This window comes from Tympanuchus pallidicinctus, unplaced genomic scaffold, assembly GCF_026119805.1.
Source record: "Tympanuchus pallidicinctus isolate F22 unplaced genomic scaffold, pur_lepc_1.0 scaffold22, whole genome shotgun sequence".
NCBI lineage: Eukaryota > Metazoa > Chordata > Aves > Galliformes > Phasianidae > Tympanuchus > Tympanuchus pallidicinctus.
The window spans coordinates 9,892,581-9,915,469 of NW_026294739.1; the positions used below are offsets into that span (position 1 = coordinate 9,892,581).

The 22,889-nt window shown below is 43.1% G+C and overlaps 2 protein-coding genes across 2 annotated transcripts in view; both read right to left on the reverse strand.

The window, feature by feature from the left end:
* Window positions 1–20,804, reverse strand: part of PCOLCE2 (procollagen C-endopeptidase enhancer 2) — a 49,366-nt gene extending 28,562 nt beyond the window's left edge. Inside the window, exon 1 of the mRNA XM_052686769.1 lies at window positions 20,579–20,804. Coding sequence (XP_052542729.1) covers window positions 20,579–20,643 — 65 coding nt within the window. The 5' untranslated portion in view covers window positions 20,644–20,804. The remainder of the gene's footprint in view (window positions 1–20,578) is intronic.
* On the reverse strand, window positions 14,408–22,176 carry PAQR9 (progestin and adipoQ receptor family member 9). Its single transcript, XM_052686770.1, has one exon. It carries the CDS (start codon window positions 22,048–22,050, stop codon window positions 20,803–20,805), a length of 1,248 nt encoding a protein of 415 aa, XP_052542730.1. The 5' UTR covers window positions 22,051–22,176; the 3' UTR covers window positions 14,408–20,802.
* Window positions 22,177–22,889: the final 713 nt, after the last annotated feature.

Below are 22,889 nucleotides of genomic sequence, written 5' to 3' on the forward strand. Positions count from 1 at the left end.
TGCCATATCAGATGATACAAAAAAATCAGGCTGCATTCCTCTTCTTGTTTATGCTTTGTCCCTGGCTCCGTCCTTATTAACAATTTGGAGTGTAGCATCTTTGGCAAGAAGTGTGGTGTTGCACCACTGATACAAATTAGGACTGGTCCTGCACAGCAGTAAATTGCACCAGGGCTGGGCAGTTCTGAGTAGGGGAGCTGCAATTACTCCTTCCCCTCAGAGTACAGGGATCAAAGAATGCAAAACTGGGGCCAGGCTTTTTCTCTGGGAGCAACGTCTGGGACTCAGCTGACTGCCATGTGTGTTACAATGGCATATTTACTTCTAAACTCTGAATTACCACCATGGGAAATGCATACAGGCATTCTGGGCCAGAATTTGGAGATTAGCCTAATATTATGTTTTTTAAACACATCTGGGTTCTATTATGTTGCTGTGTAATGATTTTCACAGAATCATTGTTGCTTATTATATAAAGAAATGTCATTGCCGGTATCAGTTTCAGCATGGTATTATAGAGCAACACATTTGAGCTCAAGATCAGTGCTTCTTGCTAAGGGCAGAATACGACAGGTTGTTAAAATGCTCAAGTACAAGGCCAGAGGTTATAAAATGGCATCTGTATGGAAATTGCAGAAGTCAAGTCCAGAGAGTTCCTGAAAATATCAGTTTGGTTCAGAAAATAGTTCATGAAAGTAAGATAACTGAACAAGCAGTACAGGCTGAAGCTGGATATATGTTTGATCTAAAATGCCTCAGTACTGTTAGCGTATATAGGAACAATAGCATGAAACCCCTGTGCAGTTCTAACTCAGCAAGAGTTCCCTTGTACTCTGTAATCAAAGATGCAGGGCCAATATCAAGGGGCAGCGTAAACTTGTATTCTGTGAGTTACTTGTTCTAATCTTTTCAAGAGCCTCAGACTCTCAGGGAAATTCCCATACCCATGCAGGCTAAGTTTGACATGGCTGTGTGCGAACGTCATTTAATTTCATTGCTCCAAAACTGTAATTATAGTAGTTTGAAGGTGGATTGTTGGGTATAAGCAACTGTTTTGAAAGACTTCTTATGTTTAAATGCTTCAACTCACTTGCTGAAAGCATGCTTAGGGAGGAGGAAAGTCGCTCCATATTCTAAACCTAGTGTCTTTGGGCTCATTCTTGAGATTACAGTTAACTTCCTTCATAATATTTTGCAGGAAAGAAACTAGGAATGCCTGCCTCTACCATGTATGTTTTCCAATAGATGCACAAGCATCTTTGAATAAGAAATCAAATCACTTTACAAGGATTGGTAAGTGGTAGGTTTCTACAATACCTTTCAGCTCCTTCCACTTCAGAAAGTTATCCCTGCCTTTCAGTGCATATGAAAGACTAATCAAGTGCTTGTGCTCCTGTTTTATTCTTTAAGAGGTGTAGAACTTTTTTTGCCTGAGGTATGCTGAGACAGCATTCCCTTATATTTCCAGACATACTGCAGTGCACAGATAATAATTATTCTGCACAAAGTCAAATATTAAGGAATTCTTTGCTCTGAATTCCAGCCTGTAAATAGGTATGGATGCAAGCATGTGATATTAGGTATATAGACTGTTGGGAAAGAATGAAAGGAATAGTTTTTATAAAAACTGAGTTATAAGTGCAAGCAACAGATCATGGTTCTTATGCTATCTATCCAGTACATCTCTGTATTCAGATTTCCAGTGATGTTTTTAAACATTTCAAAATCATTTTCAGATATTACTAACTCCAGTGTCTTTTCTTAAATACCATTATTCAATTATCTTATTTAAATGTGAATGAAATCCAAATGCATCTAATTAAAGTAAGTGGATTCTAAGCTTGACATATCTTCCAAGGCACTGCTATGTGTCTGACCTGCCTTGGATTGTTAATTTTTGAATTCATAGCTGTAATATCATTTCTACATTTTCTGTAATCAGAGAAAGAATCCTTCATGCACTCCCAATCGGGCTCTAGGGCAAGACTTAAACCAAAAGTTTGTAGCAATCCAAAATTATCAGAAGTCTAATAAGAACGCAGAGTTATTTGGAAAGGACTTTTGATCATGCTGCACTCTAATTCCTAATCCTTGGAGACATTCAAGGTCAGGATGGACTGAGTCTGAGCAGCTTGACTGAGGTGTCCCCATTCATTGCAGGGGAGTTGGACTGGATGACCTTTAAGAATTCTTTCCAACTCAGATGATTGTATGATTCTATTATTCTAACTGTGTTCAGAATTTATTTAGACAATGTGACTCCATTTCAGAATTCCTCAGATACTTTATATTGATATGAGAACCAGGAGTTAAACCTATCATTCAAATTCAGGCAGTTTAGCATTCCATTCCACTCCTGATCTCAGATTGTCTGTTTTACTTTAGTATTGTGTTTTAGCTACCCTCAAAACATTAACCTGCTTATTAAACCATGGGCAATATTAAAGTAGCACATATCCCAAAGGAGATTAAGTCAGTCTAAACACCATCAAAAAGTGAATGAAAGTTGTGAGAAACTTGGGAGTACAAAACAGAATACAGAAAATCTGTATTTTTTGTTAAAAAATGAATTGTTAGATTTTGTAGAAAAGCCACGTGATTCTGAGATAAAAAAGCCTCTTTTCAGGACTTTTCATATCCACCTTGTAGAACTCAAACTTTAACAACGTGAGCAGCGTTAGGCTGGCTATCGGCTAGATTACAGTTTACTGAGTTATTGCAATAAAGAGTTACTGACAAAGCACAGGGTGATGCTAAAGAGATGAAGAGACTTAATGGGATGTTAAAGCATCTTATAAAAGTGGAACGACTACAAAAGATGTTGGGTATAGCTTTACCTTGAATATCTTTAAACTGCATGGCTGGGAAACTGCCTGAGAGACTGGATGCTTGGGACTGGGCACCTCTCTCCTCCTCTCCCTTACCTTTCTTTCCCTTTCCCTCCTCTCAAAATTCAGGTTAGATTTCTGCCTCACAGCAGTGACCTCACCATCAGCCCCTTCCACTGGAACAGTCCCACTCTGTAAAATGTAATTAAATATTCATGGAGCTAACTGGTGATAGAAAAACACAATGCTCTAGTTTGGTGGTTCAGTAACTCTCCTGGGGAGGGTGGGGGCATTAGTTCTAGTTCCAGTGAATGTGTAATTATTTGTACAAAGTTGAACAGTGTCAACAGAAGTAGCAACAAGTCCTGCCCCTCAAAATTTCCTTGCAGGAGTAAGGAAAGCTAAAGAAACAATAATGTATTTGCCAGAAGTCTGCCAAGTAAAGTTAACAACAGTTTAAACAAACTCTTAAAATAATTTACGGATTATTCCTGAAATAGCTAAGCTTTTGGATGAATAGATGTTCTTCCACATCTCAGAGACAGGCCTTGTTCCTTATATTAAGTGAACAGACCTTTCATCCTCCAAAGCAAAACAGCTCTTAAAATAGAAATCATTCAGAGCATATTTTAAGTTCTTAGCATCTCATAATATCATAGCTCTATCCTTGCTCCTATTGACATCAATGGAAGGAAAAACAGTATTTATATGTCCCACAAGCAGATCTGTCTCTTGAAGAATGCTGCTCTATAATGGTTTGCAACTGACAGGAATAGAGAACTCTTGAGACCTGCCTGCCAGTTGAATAGTCAAGGTTGTACAGAGCTCTAGCAGTAATGTTTTTGCAGTGTAATTGCTGAAGGCATCAAGTGAGACAAGATTCTTAGGTACAGATGAGTTTTCATTGGAGCAACGGAAAAGACAGGCAACATTTCAGGCAGACAAATCCTTATTCAGGGCTAACAAGAAGGCTCAGACTTCAAGGAACATTCAGGCTGAGGAGAACTGCTTTCACTTTATCTCAATTTGTGATTAGTGGCACACTTTTCCAACATTTCCTTATAGTCTGTATGAGTGATCATTAGAGAACTCACAAAAGATGTAGACAAATTCTGTGCATGGTTGTTTTCCCAGTATGCATATTTTGCTACAGTCTAAACTTTGGACAGATCATTTAGCATATGGATGTGACTAGTACTGACATGAAGAGAGCCAAAATTATTCTGATGAGAAATATACAGCAGTCAGTATATGATAAGAGTAGTGCTGGGAGCTCTTCACTGCTTATAGCAAATAGTGGTATTTTGTTCAGAACTGAGGGATCACAGAATCATAGAATGACTTAGTTTGGAAGAGACCTTCAAGATCATCCAGTCCCAGCCTCATGCCATAGGCTGGCTGCACCTCACCAGATCAGGCTGGAGCGGGAGGGATTTTGCTTCAAAGGATGAACACCGCTGAGTTCCCCTGCCCAAAGCCCAGAGAGTTTGGTGCTAGGATCTTGTTCATCACCCTGCCTTTTATCTCCACCAGGTGTTCTCTTTCAGTTGGGCTGTCACGCTGTATGTGCTGGTTCTGTACAATCAGAAACTGGATGCAGGCAGTGGGGAGTATGGCACAAACTTCCCATGTGGTTTCCCTCTTTCCACTATTTCCCAAATTCACAAGTGGATCATTGCCAGAAACATCTGGAGGCCTCTGGAGAGTGACAATTGGCTCTATGAATTCACTTGGGGAAAAGAGAACTGCCGTTAACCCAGTGAGTTCTTCGTAACTGACTGAAGCTACATAAGATATCAAAATGAAGAACTTGAAAGAGAATTGAGTTTCTTGGGGCTTCCATGCAAATGAATTCACTGTTTATGTCTGACTTTGGGCCAGGCTGACAAAAAATAGCTCCAGGACTTAGAAATTCACAGCACCTGGCTTTAAGGAAAGAGTAAAAAACTAAGAGGCTTAAAACTTTAGTCACTGAAGCCAGAACTGGCTGAAAACTGTTTCTGAAGTTCAGTTGTAAACAGTGTAATAAGTCATATTACCGTATCCTTAGAGTCATATCCCTTTTGTTAGTCATTTGTTTTGTCAGTATAGTGCCTTTCACAAAACAAAAATCTTCACAGAGTGTCAAGGTCTTTTGGGGAACTGTGAAATTAAAACACAGTGTCATCTGACAATCTGGAAAGAAATTATAGATTGCAGAAAAATACACGAGCTTTAACTTTAAAGGCTGTACTTTCAGACAAGGTGAAAACCTTGGAAGTCTGTCTTGAAACTAGAGATGGAAGGGGCAAATTATTTATTTATCTACATTTCTTATGTAAAAACTATGAAGCAACAAGCAGGTGCCAGCAAGATACAGAATCCTCCAAGAGATTCTGTGATGAACACTCAAAAGTTAAGGAGTTAAATATTATATATACTCTGGCAGATGGAAGCAGAATGACTGAGCAGCAAGAACTGTTTTGGATTTGTCATGTATAGCTGAGAGAGCAGCTGAGCAAGTACAAATTAGTGCAGAATGTTTATTAAGATTTAGACCAATGAAACATTTCAACTGGGAGAGTATATCTGGGTCCTGAACTAAGGATGAAAAAAACCTTTATTATTACAAGTAATAAAAAGGTGTTAGTAAAGTCATAGGAAGGAAATGCAAAATTAGGGCAAATTACAGCTGGCAGCTTTCCTGTGTGGGGCAGGTCAGCAACTCAGGCCTCTCTTGTAAGAGGTCACTTACTCTGTCAGGGTCTGAAGCAATTGAGGTGGTCATAAAACACGATGCTAACACATTTTTCCAGCACTATGTTCCTACTAAAATTCAGTGTGAGGACTCCAAGGGGTGTCTTTCAAATGTGTTCCAGTGCCTCTCCATTACATTAGTAAATTGCTTGAGGCAAAGGAGTACAGTTAACCCTGTGTTACAGAGAAAAAAAGGAGGGTCAGTTGTATACATCTACCCTGAATATGTCGTAGTTTAATTCTGAATGTAACTCAGAGAGCCATGATGCCTGACACCTCTGCAAAAACTCTTTTCCCTTCGGTAAATCTGTGTTGTCACTCAAACTCTACATAGACTTGAAGTAACTATTCAAACGGGCACTACTGAGAACACTGCACTGTAAGGCCAGTTGGATTAGAGAAATAAGTCTAGAATATTAACCACAGTAAGGAAAGCTGAACAGCAGCTTCTCTTGAGTCTTTGTTTTATTAACGGCTAGTCCCAAAGCTACTGCTACTCCAGCAATTTTATCTCTGCATGAAAGTAATTGAAGGGAATGTGGGAATTTCCAACAAAATTGTTTGAGATAAGGGATGTTGGGAAAGTTATATTTCCTATTACATTCCTATTTTGTCCATTATGTCCTCATCATTAAAGAAAAATCTTTGAAAACACAATTTTAAGCAAAGTCTGAAATTCAAGACATAACACCAGCAAATCATGCTGACGGTTGTCCTCTCTGCTTATAAAAGGCCTTAAGAAAAATCCAGAGTTCAATGCATGCTCTGATAATTCATGTAAGAGTAATTGTAAATATTTCACTGTAACTCATTGAAGGGCACGTTACACGTGAAGCTCTTCTGTTCTTACCATGTCACTAGCACCACCATTGATGACGTTAAGTCACTATTCACTGCATTAGCTATAATCTAATTCAATGTTTCCTGTGGCAGATCCACAGCTGGAATAGCTGGCCAGACGGTGGTTGTTCTAATATTAGAATCCTGTTATGTTTGCCATTGAGCATAATAGCTAGGGCTTGTAGTCCAGAACATTTATCCGACTCTTAGATGAGAGAAAATCCTTACAATTGTTATCAGAACATATGGCCAGGCCTGCACAATCTCACTGATCAAACTTGTTAATCTATCAGTCATGTTGAGATATACAAAACAACTGTCAACAAAGAAAGAATGACTGATACCCTGATACAAAATCTGATGAGAAAATACAATAAATTGTGTTATTACCAAAGTGAATTCTTCAGAGTCTAGAATTTCACTCTGAATGACTTTCTATATGTAGATAGATTATGTGTGGACTTATTGTAAATACTGTTTCTGAAACATCCAGAAAAGCTTTACTTAAATATTCTGTTTCCAGTGGTATGTGAGAATACTTTGACTATAATGTTATGAGAGGATTCAACTGAATGTACAGGCATGACTGCATGTTGCATTTTGACCATCCAGGTGGGTAGTGGGGTCATTTATTTACTCTTGTTTGGTGCTAATAGAAGTGGTATAAGACAGGATGAGTAGACAATCAAGTAGGCCATCCAAAGAAAATGCAATATTTCTATTCTTCTAACAAATTTGCATTAAGTATAATTGCATGAAGATAGCAAGGCTGATGATAACAGGGCTCTACTCTTGTGAATCATTCCAGATGTCCTGAAAAGTCATGGGTAGTTAGGAAGTCAGTTGTATATCCTGTTTGCGTGACAGCAATACATGGAGCTACCCAGTGTGAGCAAATCTCAGGCAGGTCACTGACACGACACAGGGCCAGACCCTGCACATGGTACAGACAGTCCTGATAACTGCTCCACCTGGGTTTGTCCTGGATAACTTCCACCTGTGTTCAAGGCAGTTGTCAGAGCTCAGACTTGTTCTGAAGGATCAAAGAAATGTGGATTCCGGCTTCCAATTTGTTAAGAGAAAATGATGACCTAGTGAAATTGGGTTAGGAAGTGTGAAGAGTTAAATGGCTGAAGATAACATCTTTGAATGGAAGAAAATAGCATAGTAAAGAAATTTGGAAATGTTTTGATGAGACGCTAGTGAGGCTGCTGAACTGCACACCTAATGTCAGCAAAAGGTGTAGGGGTCATTGGGCAGTCTGCACAGCAGCTCGTTCTGTTGAACACTTGCCCATGCATTGGTATTAAATGTGAAAGAAGAGGACCAGGGTCCCTCATACCTTGCCTTCATCAGGGGCTGTGGAGATTATTTGATTGCCTCCAGGTGGCTCTGGCTTGTGCCTGTGCCCAGAACAGTGTTGTGCCAAGGAAGAGGTGTGTACAGGAAAGTGCAGCTGTCTCAGAGGTGCCCTTTGACCTTGGGATGCATGTTGGGAGTGAAGTGTCACTGACCAAAGTGAACCAGAGTTCCCCAGAGCAGCTCAGAGGTCCTGGCAAGCCAAGAGCTGACCTCTATATTTGTTACTGACTGTGAGAGCCAAGTGTCAACTCTGCGTTTTATACAGCACAGCCAGTGCAGCAGCTCAAGGGTGAAACCATAAGCCGGGGGCAATGTGTGTATTATGCAGTTGAAAGAAGAGTCAAAAAGGCTATTTAATGACAAAGCAGAGACTGAATGATTGCACTGTTGTAATACTTCCATTGACATTTCAAGGTTAGAGCCAAAAAGAGAACAGCAATGTTTCAGAAAGTACTTCATAATGTTTTAGGTGTTTGATATGGATCCACTGAGAGCTGTAGCAAGAAATATATGTGCATAGTTTGGCATTAGCTGGAGATGTAATAGGCTGCATTCACGTGGACCAGTCTGAAAATGGAGGGATAGAACAAAAAGCTGCTCATATCCAGAGGGAGATGGGTGAGCAGCAGCAGGGTGGCTGTGCCATTAGATTAGCCAGCAGGGCCAGCCCACCAGGTGAGAGCCTCACGGCTAGCTCCTGCTCTGCTGGAGCTGCTCCCACTTACTTACCCTAAAATTGTCCTGAGAAATCCTCACCGAAAGCTTTGGGCCAGGAAGGAGCCATTTCTGAACCAATGACTTTCAAATGCCCGACCTCTCAGCCTTCTGTGTCCCAGAGGCTGAAATCCTGCACAGGGGAATACTCTCAGAATGTTTCTTTTTGCCTTATTGCACATTTCTTTCCTTGTTTATCACATGTGAATGTTCAACAGATACGTAAATTGAATAGGTATGTTAATCTATGTCTCTGCTGTACGTATCTGGTAAAGGAAACAGAAGAAATAACCTTATTTTAGTAAATACGCTTAAATACAAAGTAAACATAGCAAGACACACAGTCCTGCTCTTACTGACTCACTCTCAGTGTAAGTTCCAGGAATGCCTAAGAGGGCAGCGTCATCCCCTCCAAAACAGTTTTTCTTTTCATATGGGATTATATCAGCAAGCAGCTGCCTCTAAGGCATTATTTTTGCCAAACCATCAGGCTATCTGTGCCAACTTCTCCCTGAAAGCACTACAGGGACAGGGTATCCCTACCAAAGTGCCCCAGGGCAGCTGAGCTTAGCAGCTGGGGTTGGTGCCCAGCGGAGGGCAGCCCTGGAGGGCAGTGCTTTTCCCAACTGCGCATTGCCCAAGGAAAGCAGGGCAGTGGGCGGAGGTGCCTGGTGAGCACTCCTCTGCTCTCCTTGCGCACCGAAAATGAGAAATGCAGCAGCTAGCTCCCATGGAAAAAATGCATCCTTGCTGGAGCCATAGAGTTTCCCTCCTGCTGGCCTGGCTGGAGGGCATCCCTGCACCCAGGGAGCGGTCTGCGCGCTCCTCCTGGCGGCTCTGCTGCCGAGCCTCTGTCCTGCTACACACCCACCACCGTGCCGGCCAGCTTCCAAAAGTCTGCAGCCTGTTCTATTTAAAATAGACGCTGTGCTACGCTGCACTTCACTTCATTTTTACACACACCACCGTGCTCTTGTTTGGGTCTGTGCGTTGACTGGAGCAGATAAAGGAAGTCTGGATTAGCTGACCTTTTGCACTGTATGTGTATAATATCTTTCATGTCTTTTAAATTTCAGGATTGTGAAATACGAAGATTCAATCAAACACTGAGATTTCATAGTGCCAGCGGCTGACTTTGAAAATTTAGGTTTGTTTTCTTAAAACTGAATAATATTAACCCTGGTTAGGAAACTCCTGCTGGTTGACCTCAGTGCGCCCCAAAGGTCTACTGCGCACACAGACTGATGTTGCAAAACTCCGTTCTGAACAGCAGGTGTGGATCTTGCTGTTTGGAGTTCACTTGTCTCTGAAAGCAGACAAGCCCTGAAAGCAGGGCTGTAATTGCCTGGCTCTCAGGCTGTTTTGCACTGTGCTGGGGGGCAACCCCTGTGGGATCACTGGGGGTAGTGCCACATGTGGACCAGCGCAGCGTAGAGGAGATGTGCTGTTCCACTCTGTATTCCTTTTGCGTCCTCTGTGCCAGAGCTGGAACAATGTGATTAGGGAATAAGTATGCTTTTTACCAGTCAGAATTATTTTCCTGCCTGTTCATTCCTTCCAGGCAGTGTGCAAAAGGGAAGAGAATTGAATTTGGCAGTTGTGTGTTCACGAAACTTTCAAGAAGGGAACTGCTCTACTGCTAATCTATACACAGAAGAAGTCCCCCTGGAGACTTCTTTTGCTGCCCTATTTCGTGTGGATTGTTTCATTCATGAGATACTGAGTTTCCAGAATGGCTTTTAAAACAAAGACTGCTTAATGTTGCATAATAAGCTGGAATTCACTCATGTCTAGGGCATAGCTGGCAGTTCTGCACTGACATTGAAGCCAGAAATCATGACACTTCCAGTAGCTGAAAATCATAAAGATTTCCTAGCCATATATGTGCATTTGGCTAATTAGTAACATTCCTTTGGATTATTTAAAAGCATTGAACTGTGTTTGATAGCTGAGCATCCAGTACTTTCCAAAGAGGCCTTGCACCCTGTGCCACCGGTGTAAAGGGCAGATGGACAGATTCACTGAGAGTCTTCAATCGGTCTGCTTGGAAAAAGTCACTGTGGCTTTCTGAAGTGTAAGCAATGATTACATGCTAATATTTGTAAGTCCACTAGTTCACTTGTCTTGTGTAAATTTGTGTGCCAGCAAAGTCAAAGTCAGCAAGTCTTGTCAACTCTATGAGATTATTTTTCACCTTTTTTCCTTTAGTAAGGGAGTCTTTTAAAATGTATTGTTGGTAACAGCTGGAGATAGAGTTAGTTATAAACAGTTAGTGTTCAAACTCATTTACATGTAAATTGTTCGGCCTAATGTCTACTTATGGGAATATTCATCACAGCTTAATGGAGGTCTATACTATTTCACATTCACAATGTATATTCACTATATCCTCTTATTACTGATCATGTTAGGAGAAGATAATCCTCACATGTGCTGGCTGTATACTCCTTCTGAGGTGTTATGCTGAACGGCGAAATTGGCCATGATTTGATGTGATCTTAATCACATCAAACTTCCATATTCCATTTCCATATTCCATTCTCAGATACCCTGAATTCCTTGTGCTTCATTGCAATCAGTTATGCCCAATTATTTTTTGTTATCCAAAGTACAACTCATTTTTAAAACAAAGGATACGGCACATTTACGTTGGAGTGGAATACTTTGAAGAAATGAGCTATATTGCTGAGAACAAAAGTATTCTACACAGTGCATTTGACTTCTGTCAAATCTTTGAGTCTGTCTAATGCAGAAAAAAAAACCCAAAAACCAACACATTCTTTTAAACTAAGCTAGTGAATGTATTTTGTAGTGTTCAGTAAATGGGATTACTGTGCCAATCTCCAAGCTATGTTTTTTCTACCAGACTACAAGAGACAGTGTTTTGTTCTTGTAATTGCTACGAGTATTTGCTGTTCTATTTAATGACTAAATTGGTGCATTTCTAGCTATTACATATGTATTTTGCCCTTTTTTCCTATTAAAATCTTCCAGACAATGGTCTGAAACAAAAATATTGTGAAGAACTAAGGCAGAGGAGGGAACGTGAACCTTGTGTGAGGTGCTTGGCCAGCCCTCAGTGTCAGAGGACAGGATATTGCCTTGGGCTAAATGGCACAATGTGCTGTGCCAGACTCTTGCTGGCAGCATTTCCCTGGCACTGTCTGCTTGTTAGGGCTCTGCTTCTATAGCATGCTTAAATATCAGGAAAGATTTGCCCCTATGAATGAACAAAGATAAACATATGTGTATAGTAAAGCTAAGCATGCGCTTAGGAGCTTTGCTGAATTTGGGGCAGTAAGAAAGAGAATGCATGTGTGTACAAAGGTATCAAAGAAGCTATTCCAGGAGCTTTTCTCTAATTATTTATCTTATTTCTGAGTGCTTCAGATATTGCTGCTTGTTATCCACCCTGATGACAACTCAGAGTTGTTTTTTCCAAGTGTTGCTAAAAAGGAAAGCTAAGATCTTGGGACACTGCTGTGTGCCAGTGTCTGAATTCCGTAGCCCGGGGGACTGGGGATGCAGGGAGCCCTGCTTATCAGCATTTTCCTTCCTGTACAAGTGGCATAGATCACTTCCTCTCAGAGGAGAGAGGCAAAGAGTAGATCATTCCTAGCAAAGAAAGAATAATACACAAGAAGTGTTTTAAATGCTAAAAATGAAGGATGACTGTATTTTCAGTTTAGTCCAGTTGAGAGGAACATGAAATGACTACATGTGGGGAGCTAGAGAGACAGAAATTAGAGAATTAACTCTATAAAAACGTTTCATCAGAAGGACTCTGCAATATTCTTGTTGCTATTCTTCTATAAAACATATATAAAATACACAAAGGCTGTGCTCCCTGGCAAGATAAATATTTTCAGCTCCCCACTAATGTCAGTGTACTGACCCTCTTGATAATAAACCTGCCTTGTAATAGAGATTTCTGATACAAAGGAGTACATCTGTAGTGTCTGCCCCAGAGGCTCTCATCACTGAAACCAAGTGCTAGCCTTTGTAGTAGTACTGGTTTGCTTTTCATTTTCTTCAGCTTTTTCATTTTCTAATGAATCATAGGAACATATAATGATTTCAGTTGGAAAAGACCTTAAAGATCATTTAGTTATGATGCCCATGCCATAGGCAGGGACAACTTCACTAAACCAAGTTGCCCAATGCCCCATCCAACCTGCTCTTGAATGCCTCCAGGGATGGGGCATTCTCAGCTTCTCTAGGCAGCCTGTTCCAGTGTCCTGCCTTGTTCATAGTAAACAATATCATCCTAATATCCAATTGAAATCTACCTTCTATAAGTTTAAAGCCATCATCCCCCTTTTCTGTCACAACAGTCCCTGTTAAACTGTTCTTCCCCATCTCTCCTGCAGGTCCACTTTAAGTATTGGAAGGCCACTGTACATTCTCCTTGGAGCCTTCCCTTTTTCTAGACTAACTAACCCCATCTCTCTCAGCCTTTCTTCATCGGAGAGGTGCTCCAGTCACTTTGTGGCCCTCACCTGAATCTGCTCTAACAAGTCTATGTCTTTGAGCCTTGTCTCCATTTATAGATTCTATTAACAATACACTATCCTGCAGCAGTTCTGAGAAGTTTAAAGCTGTCTATCAGATTTCTTTTTGTTTCTGTACAAACACCCCAGACTTTTAGGGCCATTTGTCAGAGAAGTGGTATTATGGTAATAATATATATATATATTATCTTCAGATTTCCATTTTGGAATCAGAACAGCTACGGAGCAATTTCAGCTGAAGAATGAGGTCCTAACCTACATGAGTTCCTTGTCCTATCAGTGACTTTGGTGCTTTCTGTTCTGCTCATTATTTTGAGATGCTCACTGGCTCCATACATTTTGTGAAGTTTTCCTCCAGCATATCCATGTTCAGCAGTCAGATTCAGAGCCTACTGTTAACATTATGAAGGGTCTTAAATGATAACAGCAGTAGGATGCAGTCTTTTGAAGCATTTGCTTATTTGTGAGCTGGAAATGGATATTTTTGCTGGGCTCATCAAATACTTGAAGTCATTACCATATTTTAAAGAAGCTGAACAATCTACAAGTAAGAAACCTTTTCATATGAAGAATTCTCAACAATTACACATCTTTTGAAGGAATTCATAAGCCTCCACTCTAAGATCCTACAGTTTACCTCTGTATGTATACCCTATATAAGTCATACTCAGAATGATCTGTACTTGGATGACCAGTGTCCATATCCCAAACTCTCTGAACTTCAGTTTGCAAAGGATTTTGCATCAGTTATTCAGTGTCTTAACAGTATCAGCAGGTGCCTGCGATTATGTTGGGCTGCCTCACATCCTGCTAAATACTGAGACAGAAGGCTTACAGCAGATCCGCTATGTAATTGCAGTTCACTGAGTGCTTTTTGGTGCCTGACTGCGACTGGAAAAGATACTCTGCCACTTGGAACATTCCTAGTCTGCCAAATGGGAGACTTTTATTTGATGCCAAATAGAACTCTTTGTTTCACAGTCAATATTTCATTGTGATTCTTCACATAGTTGTTGCTACCGACCTCATGATGCTTCAGTGAGCACAGTTTGGCAGAACTCCTTACACATTTAATATGTTTATGTTTTGATTATATACTTTAATAGTAATGAATTTTAACATAACAGAGATTCTTATTATGGATTGGTTAGCATAGATTTTGGAATACAAAAAAACCCCAAAACACTGTGCCATTTTGTTACTTGATAATGTGAAAGGCAATAAAATGGGAGTGATACTCATGCCGTGATACAGTTTTCAATAGTACCAAAATCACCATACAGGAGCTGGAAGTTCCTGTAGTTAAGCTAGCAACATCTATGTTTGAAGATAACTATATTCAGTACATTTCTGGATCCTACAGATGTCACACTAACATATATTAAGAAATGAAAAAAGCTTTATTTCTACAAAAAATGTACTCAGAATCAACTTTATTTATAGCTCACACCTTTTTTTTTTTTTGCTAAAAATGCATAGTCATTACATATACGGTTGTCAGCATCCAAAAGTGTACAAAGAGTAAATTTTTAACCCCTCCCAGCAGAATCAAATAAAACTCACACTTTTTGTTCATTGCATGCACAGACCCTTAAATGTGATATCTCTTTCTAAAGCGTGCTTGAATCTCTAGCAGACAGAAAAAATTGACTTGCTATAAACTGTTTCTTCACACTATTACCCCCCCAGCTACAAACACAAATCCTTAGGCATTCACACAAAACAGTGAAGCACTACTTCAGAATCCTCCATCTTGCGAGTACGGTCAGCCAGGAAGCAATTGCCCTGAAAGCAGCAGTCTGCTGGTGTTTCCTTACAGGCAACTTTGAGCAAAAGCTTACTTCCTTTGCCTCAGTCGTTAATTCGTTACTGAATTCAGTGGAATGAAACAGCATCTGTCTAATCAAGTCGTGAAAATAACTGATTCCACATCCAGCTCCAGAACATTAAACATCTTGAATAGAGATCTGTATCTTTCAGCGCAGGTGATGCTTTCTCAGCACCTTGCATCCCACCTGAGGAGAACAGGGTACAGTCTCAGGTGTTACTTGGCTGTTGGTTGTGTAGCCCTGACTTACAGATGTGTAACAGATGCAAGGAATTTATTTGGATAGAGTGAATTCCTTATGATTAGAGGCTTTGACTTGATGGATCACTCAAATCTGTTGATATTTTTGTTGTAGTTGTTTTTTTGTTGTTTTTTGTTGTTATTGTTGTTCACTACCACTGCCAGTTAGAAAAGCTCTTAAAAACATTGCTCTCTACTCAATGGTGCTCCAAGAGAAGGGCAGTGTGGGTTAGTGGGATGAGTAGTCAGGGCTCCATGGTAGAGTACTCATAAGTGATAAGAAGGCCTAAATTCAGATCTGCTAAAGAATAGGATTGGTTCCATGTTGTTAAGTTTGGGAGATGAGAGGGGAAGAAAAGTTGTCTGTATGATCAATCATAGAATCATAGAATCATAGAATCATAGAATCACCAAGGTTGGAAAAGACCTAAAAGATCATCCAGTCCAACCGTTCACCTATTCCCAATGTAAGTTTGCATTCCCAAATGATTATACAATTCTTTACAAGCTTTATTTACTAAAGGTCTTTTTGCTCTGATAAGGGGTAGCTTAAAGCTGATAGAAATTGCCAGTGGTAGTTGAGCCATAAGCCTACTTTTACAGACACTGATAGGAAATCTTGCTCTCTTGTTCCACAGTAACTGCAATACAACCCATGGCTAAATGAACAAGGCCTTCATACAAACAAGTCATCAGTGAGAATTTCGGAAAACTACTTAGCTCACATATATTTTCTCTTTACTCCAGACAATTATGTATTTAATCAGCCTGTTTACTACTGCTTTAGACTGCAACTGCCCCCCTGCCTGAGGCCAGAGGAAATTTTGCCATTGACTCCAAAGGATGTGGGATACGAACTTCCTAGGAGTATGACGACAATGAGGGTTTGTCCCAAGAGTTCATGGTCTAGTAACGCTCATGTTCCTCTCTGAGTGAGATGAGGAACAATTGAATATATGACATTCTCTCTGCTGGAGTTCAGCAATATTTCTTCTTAGCACCTAGGAGGATCTTTGCATTTTTAAGTGCTTTACAAACATTAGCTAGTCTTCAGAGCAACCCTGTGAGGTAGGTACGGTATATTCTCCCCATCTTACAGAAGAGGAAACTGAGACACAGAGGGTCACATTCAACCCCGGTACAATTCCAGTGATTTACATGAATTAAATTCATTTAAAATGAACACAGTTCAAATAACTTGCCCAAGATTACAGAACAGTAGTGGCAAAGCAAGGATGAGAAAGCAGGAGTGCCTGACTCCTCAGCTTGTTACAGGCCACTTGGTCATCATTACACTCCCAGGCAAAGAAAAACAGTATAACCTGGACAACTAATACAGGTATGGTTTGTTTCTGTAAGGCATGTGGATGGTAATCAACTAAGTGCAATAACATTTTATGAATGTGCTGCCTCAGAAAGTTTACTTAAATTTAAAGTAAAGCTTTCAGACTGTCATTTTCTGTCAGGGTACTGTTGACAGAAACATGGTATCTGGATTCAGTGTATAAATAATGACACTCGAACAATTAAGCAAAACTATGGTTTTAGTAAAAACCAATGTGTTTCTACTTCTAACTGCTAAATTTCTATAAGCACAGCATGCAGATGAAAACTTCCCCTTTGTTTCCAGAATGCAGGCTCCAGTCTTGCTAATGAAGCTGCTCACAGCTGTGCAGACATTCAAATGAATACACTGCAGAAGAAGAAATAGCATTCCACCACAGAACATGGGATAATAACTGCAGACCAGGTATGTCGATCTTACACAGAGATGAGCTTGAAGCTTACAGGCACCTCCGATGTGCCCAGAAGCTAGGCTTCATCTGCCAGTATGTTGACTGCAATTCTAAGCACATGCTAATTGCAAAGCGGAGTGACTGTGTCACCAGCATAACCAACACTCTGGAAACTGACCCCACTGACAGTCAGTTCATATTGCACAGGTATGTCAGCCAGAAGGTCAGTGTTGGCCAGAGAAGGACAAACACATGTGCATTTCCAGGCCGTCCCCTTGTACTCAGCCTATCCTTCATTCTACCACAAAAAGACTGAAAAGTCTTTTTGGTTTTACAGATGAGCTATGGAGTCCTTTGCTCCCTAACCACAGTGTAGGCCTTCAGTTAAGTACCCAGACAATAAAAATATTATGACAGATACTTAAGCAAAAAAAATTGTGTTTAGGATGTCCTTGTGCATCTGGCCTGCAGGTCAGACCGCCTGACTGAGCTCTGGATGTGCCGATAGACATTCAGCCATGTGTGCTTTCAAATCAGAGATCCTGCCTCCTTACAAGCCACACAAATGCAGACATTGACTTCTAAGAGCAAATTCAAGCACTATAAATATAGATGTCTTGTTCCACTTTTAATCTCTTTAACTCAGTTTTGTTTCTCCTTATTCATGGACACTTGCTATTGAACATGGCAAACGGAGCAATTATCTGCACAGAATTGTCCTTGCTGAATAAATACACACTCAAGAAGTGTTTCCCTAGATATTCTGCGCACTCATTGTAACTTTTTAGTTTACTGACATATAAGCAAACAGACAAATGAACAAACAAATGTTCATTAGAATTCCATAAAACGAATCACGTCTCCCTCCACACAAGGCTCCCGATACACAAGGTCTGCTTACAGAGGCTCAGAGAGCAGTACCTGCAACCAGTATTTGCAAATAACTCCACAAAGTGCTCGGCCTCATGCATGTGCCTCAACATTTTGCCAATAGAAATGTTTCAAATGAATCAATATTCTCAATATCAGGTCCTGGTACCAAATCTGCAGCGCAACTGGGCCTCACAGGCAACTGTTAGGACGCTCCAAGATTCCAGTAAAATTGCAGTTGGTTGCAATCCAACCTTTATACTGTTATCTGAAGTTGAGATATATATAGACGACCCTGTGTGGCCTAACTGCAAATATCAAATGTATTTTTACAAGTTAGCAACAGCCTTTTTTGACATTGCCTCTTGAGATGTCCTCTACATTGTGAGTGACAAGCACAACTATAATTCATTATGCAGTATGCTTTAACAGCCTTTTTTTACATTTGGCTTTAATTGTCACTTGTTTCTAAGCTGTCTGCTAGTGCTGAGATTTACTGTCCCCAGCCTTTTTGATTTTTTTCCTAGTTTTTAATTGCTGGTTGTACATGCCAGTGGCATCTCCCAGGCAAGCAATTTCTAAATAATTAGTTTTGAAACTTGGATGAGTCATTTGGGCTCTAACCATTATGCATCTATTATTTTAACTTGAATACAGTACATCTCAGAGATACCGACCTCCTTCTGAAGCTGTGGAAATTTATAGCACAGCATGGTTGCAGGTCTTGATCCATTTGCTTTCTGGTGTGAGCTTCCAGTTCTTTCTTTTCTTGTTTTGTTTTGTTTTGGTTTGGTTTGGTTTTCTTTTTTTTCTCTTCTCCATGGTATGAAAGACACATCAGAGCATGACAGTGCCATAAACCAACCTCTCCTATGGTGCAAATTGTTTTCTGCTTTACTGGCAGCTCAATAAAGCAATGCCATAATTATGATAAGTCACTGAAAATATTCAACCTTAACAATACTTTGTGTATTTTTAATTTCCTTTCAATGCAGGTTGACAAATGAAAACAAAACACAGACAGCCACATAGAGAATGCTGTTTTTTATGGACCATCAGTGGTAACACAGGAGGTCACAGACTGGGAGCCAGTGTTTTTGAAAATTCTAACCAGTCCCTCTGAGAGACCGTATGTGACCTCACCACAAATTACAGAATTGCTGCTGGCAAAGAACACTTATTTTTGTTAGGCCATTCTCATTATTTATAAAAATCTAAAAGATCCAATCTACTGTTGTTAAAATGGGTTAAGATAAAAGGCAAAATGAAGCAGACCTGTATTTTCCTTTAGCTTGTATACTTTCACAGGGAAATTTTCACAAGTCTGACATTGGTACAGGACATATCAATTATTGGTTTCTGTGATGATTCTGACCCATATTAAGGACATGACCTCATAATCACTAGCTAGAGCCCCTCCTATACTCTTGTTACAAACAAAGGGGACTTTGTCTTGCAGAAGACCATGCGACTGGACTCAAAACATACACTTGGAGTTTGGATGCCAAGTCCATGAAAATGGGAAAGATGCAAGCAGAAGTATTTCCACAATAGAAGCAAAGAGGCTGAGTTAAAGAAGCACTGTGCTATTGTGCGGTATGACATCAGTGGAAGGAAGTACCACCCTTCTTTTTGAAAATGGGTATACAGCAGTTTCACACCTGAACTTCAAGTTGTAACCCTTTGAGAAATATTATTGCACGCCTGTTACTTGTTCTGACAAAATCAAAATGCATGTTTAAAATCTGCATGTAGTTTAAAAAATTTCTCTTTATATGAAGAGTAAATTAAATCTATGGTTAGTTGTTTGTGGTGTGAGAAGGATATTACCTGGGTTGCTGAGAAAAGACACGGCTTTGGAAAATAACTTGTAATTGTTCTCTTTGAACCCCCCTGAAGGTAATAGATGAGGACTTCAAAGCACCCAGCTGTAGCCCAAACTGATCAGCATAGGAAAAAGCAGGGAATTACATGAAAATGTCAATTTCCAGTGCTCATAGGTCTTGAACTCATACTCAGCACCTAATTTTTGGATGGTAAATTTGTCAAAGTGCTCTAATTAAGGAGCAGAAGACACCAGTTCCACGTAATTATTTAAAAGACCCAGAATAAGATCTCATGCATCACTTATTCTCTTTACATCCACAGAACTTCCACCGAGCTTGGCAGGAGCTTATAGAAAGTCTGGCATTTGACCTTGACTCTGAAGGGCTGATTTTGGGGTGATTTACTGGGGAAGATAAAGGGGCCCCCTAGCAACCCCCTGAAAGTGACAGATGTTCCTGACGTGCCGGGGAAGAGCTGTGCCATTATGCAGTGCCCTTCTTCCCCCCCACCCCCACTTTAAAACCATCTGATCCCTTTCTGGTTCAATTATTTTACATATTCCTGCATTATATTGTAGAATCCGAGCGGCTACGCCAACCACTCAAGCTTCACTGCCCGTCTAATTAAAATCTCTCCGTCAACTGGTAATTCTGTAATAATTCACAGCTGGTTTTGCTCTCTATTAAATCTATTATGTTCCCTGGCTGAAAAAGGCTGTGAGGCCTTAAAAAGTATCGACAGCTATTAATTTGTTTGCATTTAAAATCCAGTATGTGGCTGCAAAGGCCTGTTACAGTATCACAGAGGAAGATAAATGTCAGTGCATAATCTGCTAGGAAATTTCACACAGGAATTGATTAAAAGTCTATCAGCAATCATTGCACGAGTGTGTCTTCAGGTGTATATATATATATACATATATATATGTAGCTAAGAAATAAATAGCTCTCTATATAAATATGTATATATAAACACAGCCAGTTTAAACCTAATTGTTATGAACTAGTAAGTGGCATTCACAGTTCATGCGTTCTTCCTAGTAGCAGAGCTTAATTATTTCAGCTTATACTTTAAGCAGCAACATACCAGTAAGCGTTTGCTTGCTTCCCCTGGTAACCTAGTAGTTTAAAGAGTACGAGCAGTTTCACCATTGCCGTTTTCTCTGGAAACCTTCTTCCATAGGTATCTTTCCGCCAGGTTCACAGCATCTTCAGGACACGGCTGAGCCAGTCTGAGGGTCACCAGCATGAAGGTCATCAGCTCAACCATCTCCAGCCCAAGGACCGATAGTACGGTGGCCACCGGCACGGTCAGTCCTGCTTGCAGAGGTCTGCGACACTGAGGAACCTCCTGACGACCACAGCCAGGCAGACCGTCAGCAGCAGCATGTACCCCACGGTGCCCAGGTAGGTGGGAGCGGCTGGGGCTGCCTTGAGGAACTCGGCCAGCCCGTCTTCCACGTAGTGCACCTGGTCGTAGATGCTGAGGAAGGTGAAGATGTGGAAGAGCTGGTGGCTGTGCCCCACGATGTCAAACAGCCCTGGCTGGATCCGCTCGGGGATTTTGCTGACGTTGAAGAAGGCAGCCACCAGCAGCCAGAAGTAGCGGCGGTAGAAGTAGACGAAAAGCGTGGGGTTGCGCGTGCGGAGGTCAAAGATGAGGCTCTCCAACATGATGGGGCAGGCCATGCTCAGCGGCATGGCGAAGACGAAGGTGCGCACGGCGAAGGGGTAGGCGCAGCAGGCGGCGCGGCTGCGGCAGCAGGCGGCCGTGCATCCCACGGCCAGCGCCAGGGCCACGGGCAGCACCAGGGCACGGTAGGCCGCGATGGGCAGGCTGCAGTCCAGCTGCCAGCCCAGCTGCTGCTGCACGTAGCGGCTCAAGACGCCGGCATCCAGCAGGCTCAGCCCCGGCAGCAGGTAGTAGGAGTAGGCCACGGTGCTGGCAAAGCCGTAGTAGCTGATGGAGGCGTAGTCCAGGTAGAAGAAGGCGGCGCGGAGGCGCGGGGAGAGGCAGCTGAAAAGATGGGCCGTGCAGCTCATGGCGAAGGTGAGCAGCACCCCCGAGGCGTAGCACCAGAGGGGCAGCAGAGCCGGGTGGTGGAAGGGCACGTCCCCGGCCCCCCGCAGCAGCAGCAACCGCCCGAAGCGGCTGAGGAAGAGCAGCAGAGGGATGAAGTGGGTCCAAAAGTTGAGCGTCTCGTTGGTGGGCTGCAGCACCGAGGCCAGGCACTCCTGCGCCGAGCAGTGCAGCCGTCGGTAGCCCGAGAGGATGAAGCACTCCACGAAGTCCTCGGGCACCTCGTCCCAGCGCAGCAGGGCGGTGGGGCGGGCGGGCGGCGCCGCCTCCTCCTTGTCCCCCTCGCCCCCCGGCATGCTGCCCCCGCCGGCCCCCGGACCCCCGGCAGCCCCCCGCCCGCCGCCCGCCGCCCGCCGCCGCCGCCGCCGCCGCCGCCGCCCGGGCGAGGTGGAGCCGCCGCTCCCGCAGCCGCCGGCGGAGGAGCCGCGGTGGCTCTGCGCTTTTCCTCCTCCGCCGCCGCCCCCGGCAGCATCACTCATTGCAGCACGGGCAGCGGCGGCACCGCCGCGCCTCCTCCCGCCCCGCCGCCCGGCATCGCGGTAACTGGAAACCGGCGGCGCATCCAGCGCGCCCGGGGGGCCGGGAGAGACGCCCCCGCCGCCCCGGGTACGGTTTCTCGGGGAAGGAGGCGCCGGACACCCGAGCCGCAGTTAATGATTGATGCGGCCGCGGCGCGCGTTTCCCGGCGGGGGGCGGCGGCTGCGGGCCGAGCCCGGGGGAGATCCCCGGGAGAGCCCCCACGGCGGTGCCCGGCGGAGCTCAGCCCCGGCCGCGGCCCCGGGACGGCCCTCGGCGGCCCCCTCTCGGCCGGAGCTCCGCCGGGCACCGCGGGGGGCGGGCGGGGACGGCGGCGCGGGGACACGCGAGCCGCCCGGCACGGGGTTCTGCCGCGAGCAGCTCCCGGTGCGCGGAGCGGGCGGCGGGCGCGGCACCGCCTTCCTTACCCGCGCGGCTGCCGAGGTGGCACTGCCGAGCGCGGCTCATCGGCTGCGGCGGTGCCGGTGACAAAGGCGGGGCGGAAGGCGCCACAAAGATGACGGTGACCCCGGCGGGTCGCGCTGTGCCCCGGCGGTGCCCCCGGGCGGGGGACATCGGCGGATGCGATTTCTGCCGCGTGCTCTACACCGAGGCCGCGGTCTTCGGTGACGTTCTGTCATGCGGCGAACGCAGAAGCTGTTTTAGGCTGAACGTTCGGGGCCCTGGCTGCAAAAGGTGTGTGTATGTCACACTGACACACTGGGCCCCCATCTTCTCCCTGCTGTGCGAGCGGCGCGCTGCGGACCGCAGGGGCGCAGTGATGGATCGCCGGGGCTGCGCG

What these genes read in the sequence shown, in the direction of transcription:
- PAQR9 (XM_052686770.1), bottom strand. Translation starts at nt 22,050, where the DNA reads ATGAGTGATGCTGCCGGGGGCGGCGGCGGAGGAGGAAAAGCGCAGAGC.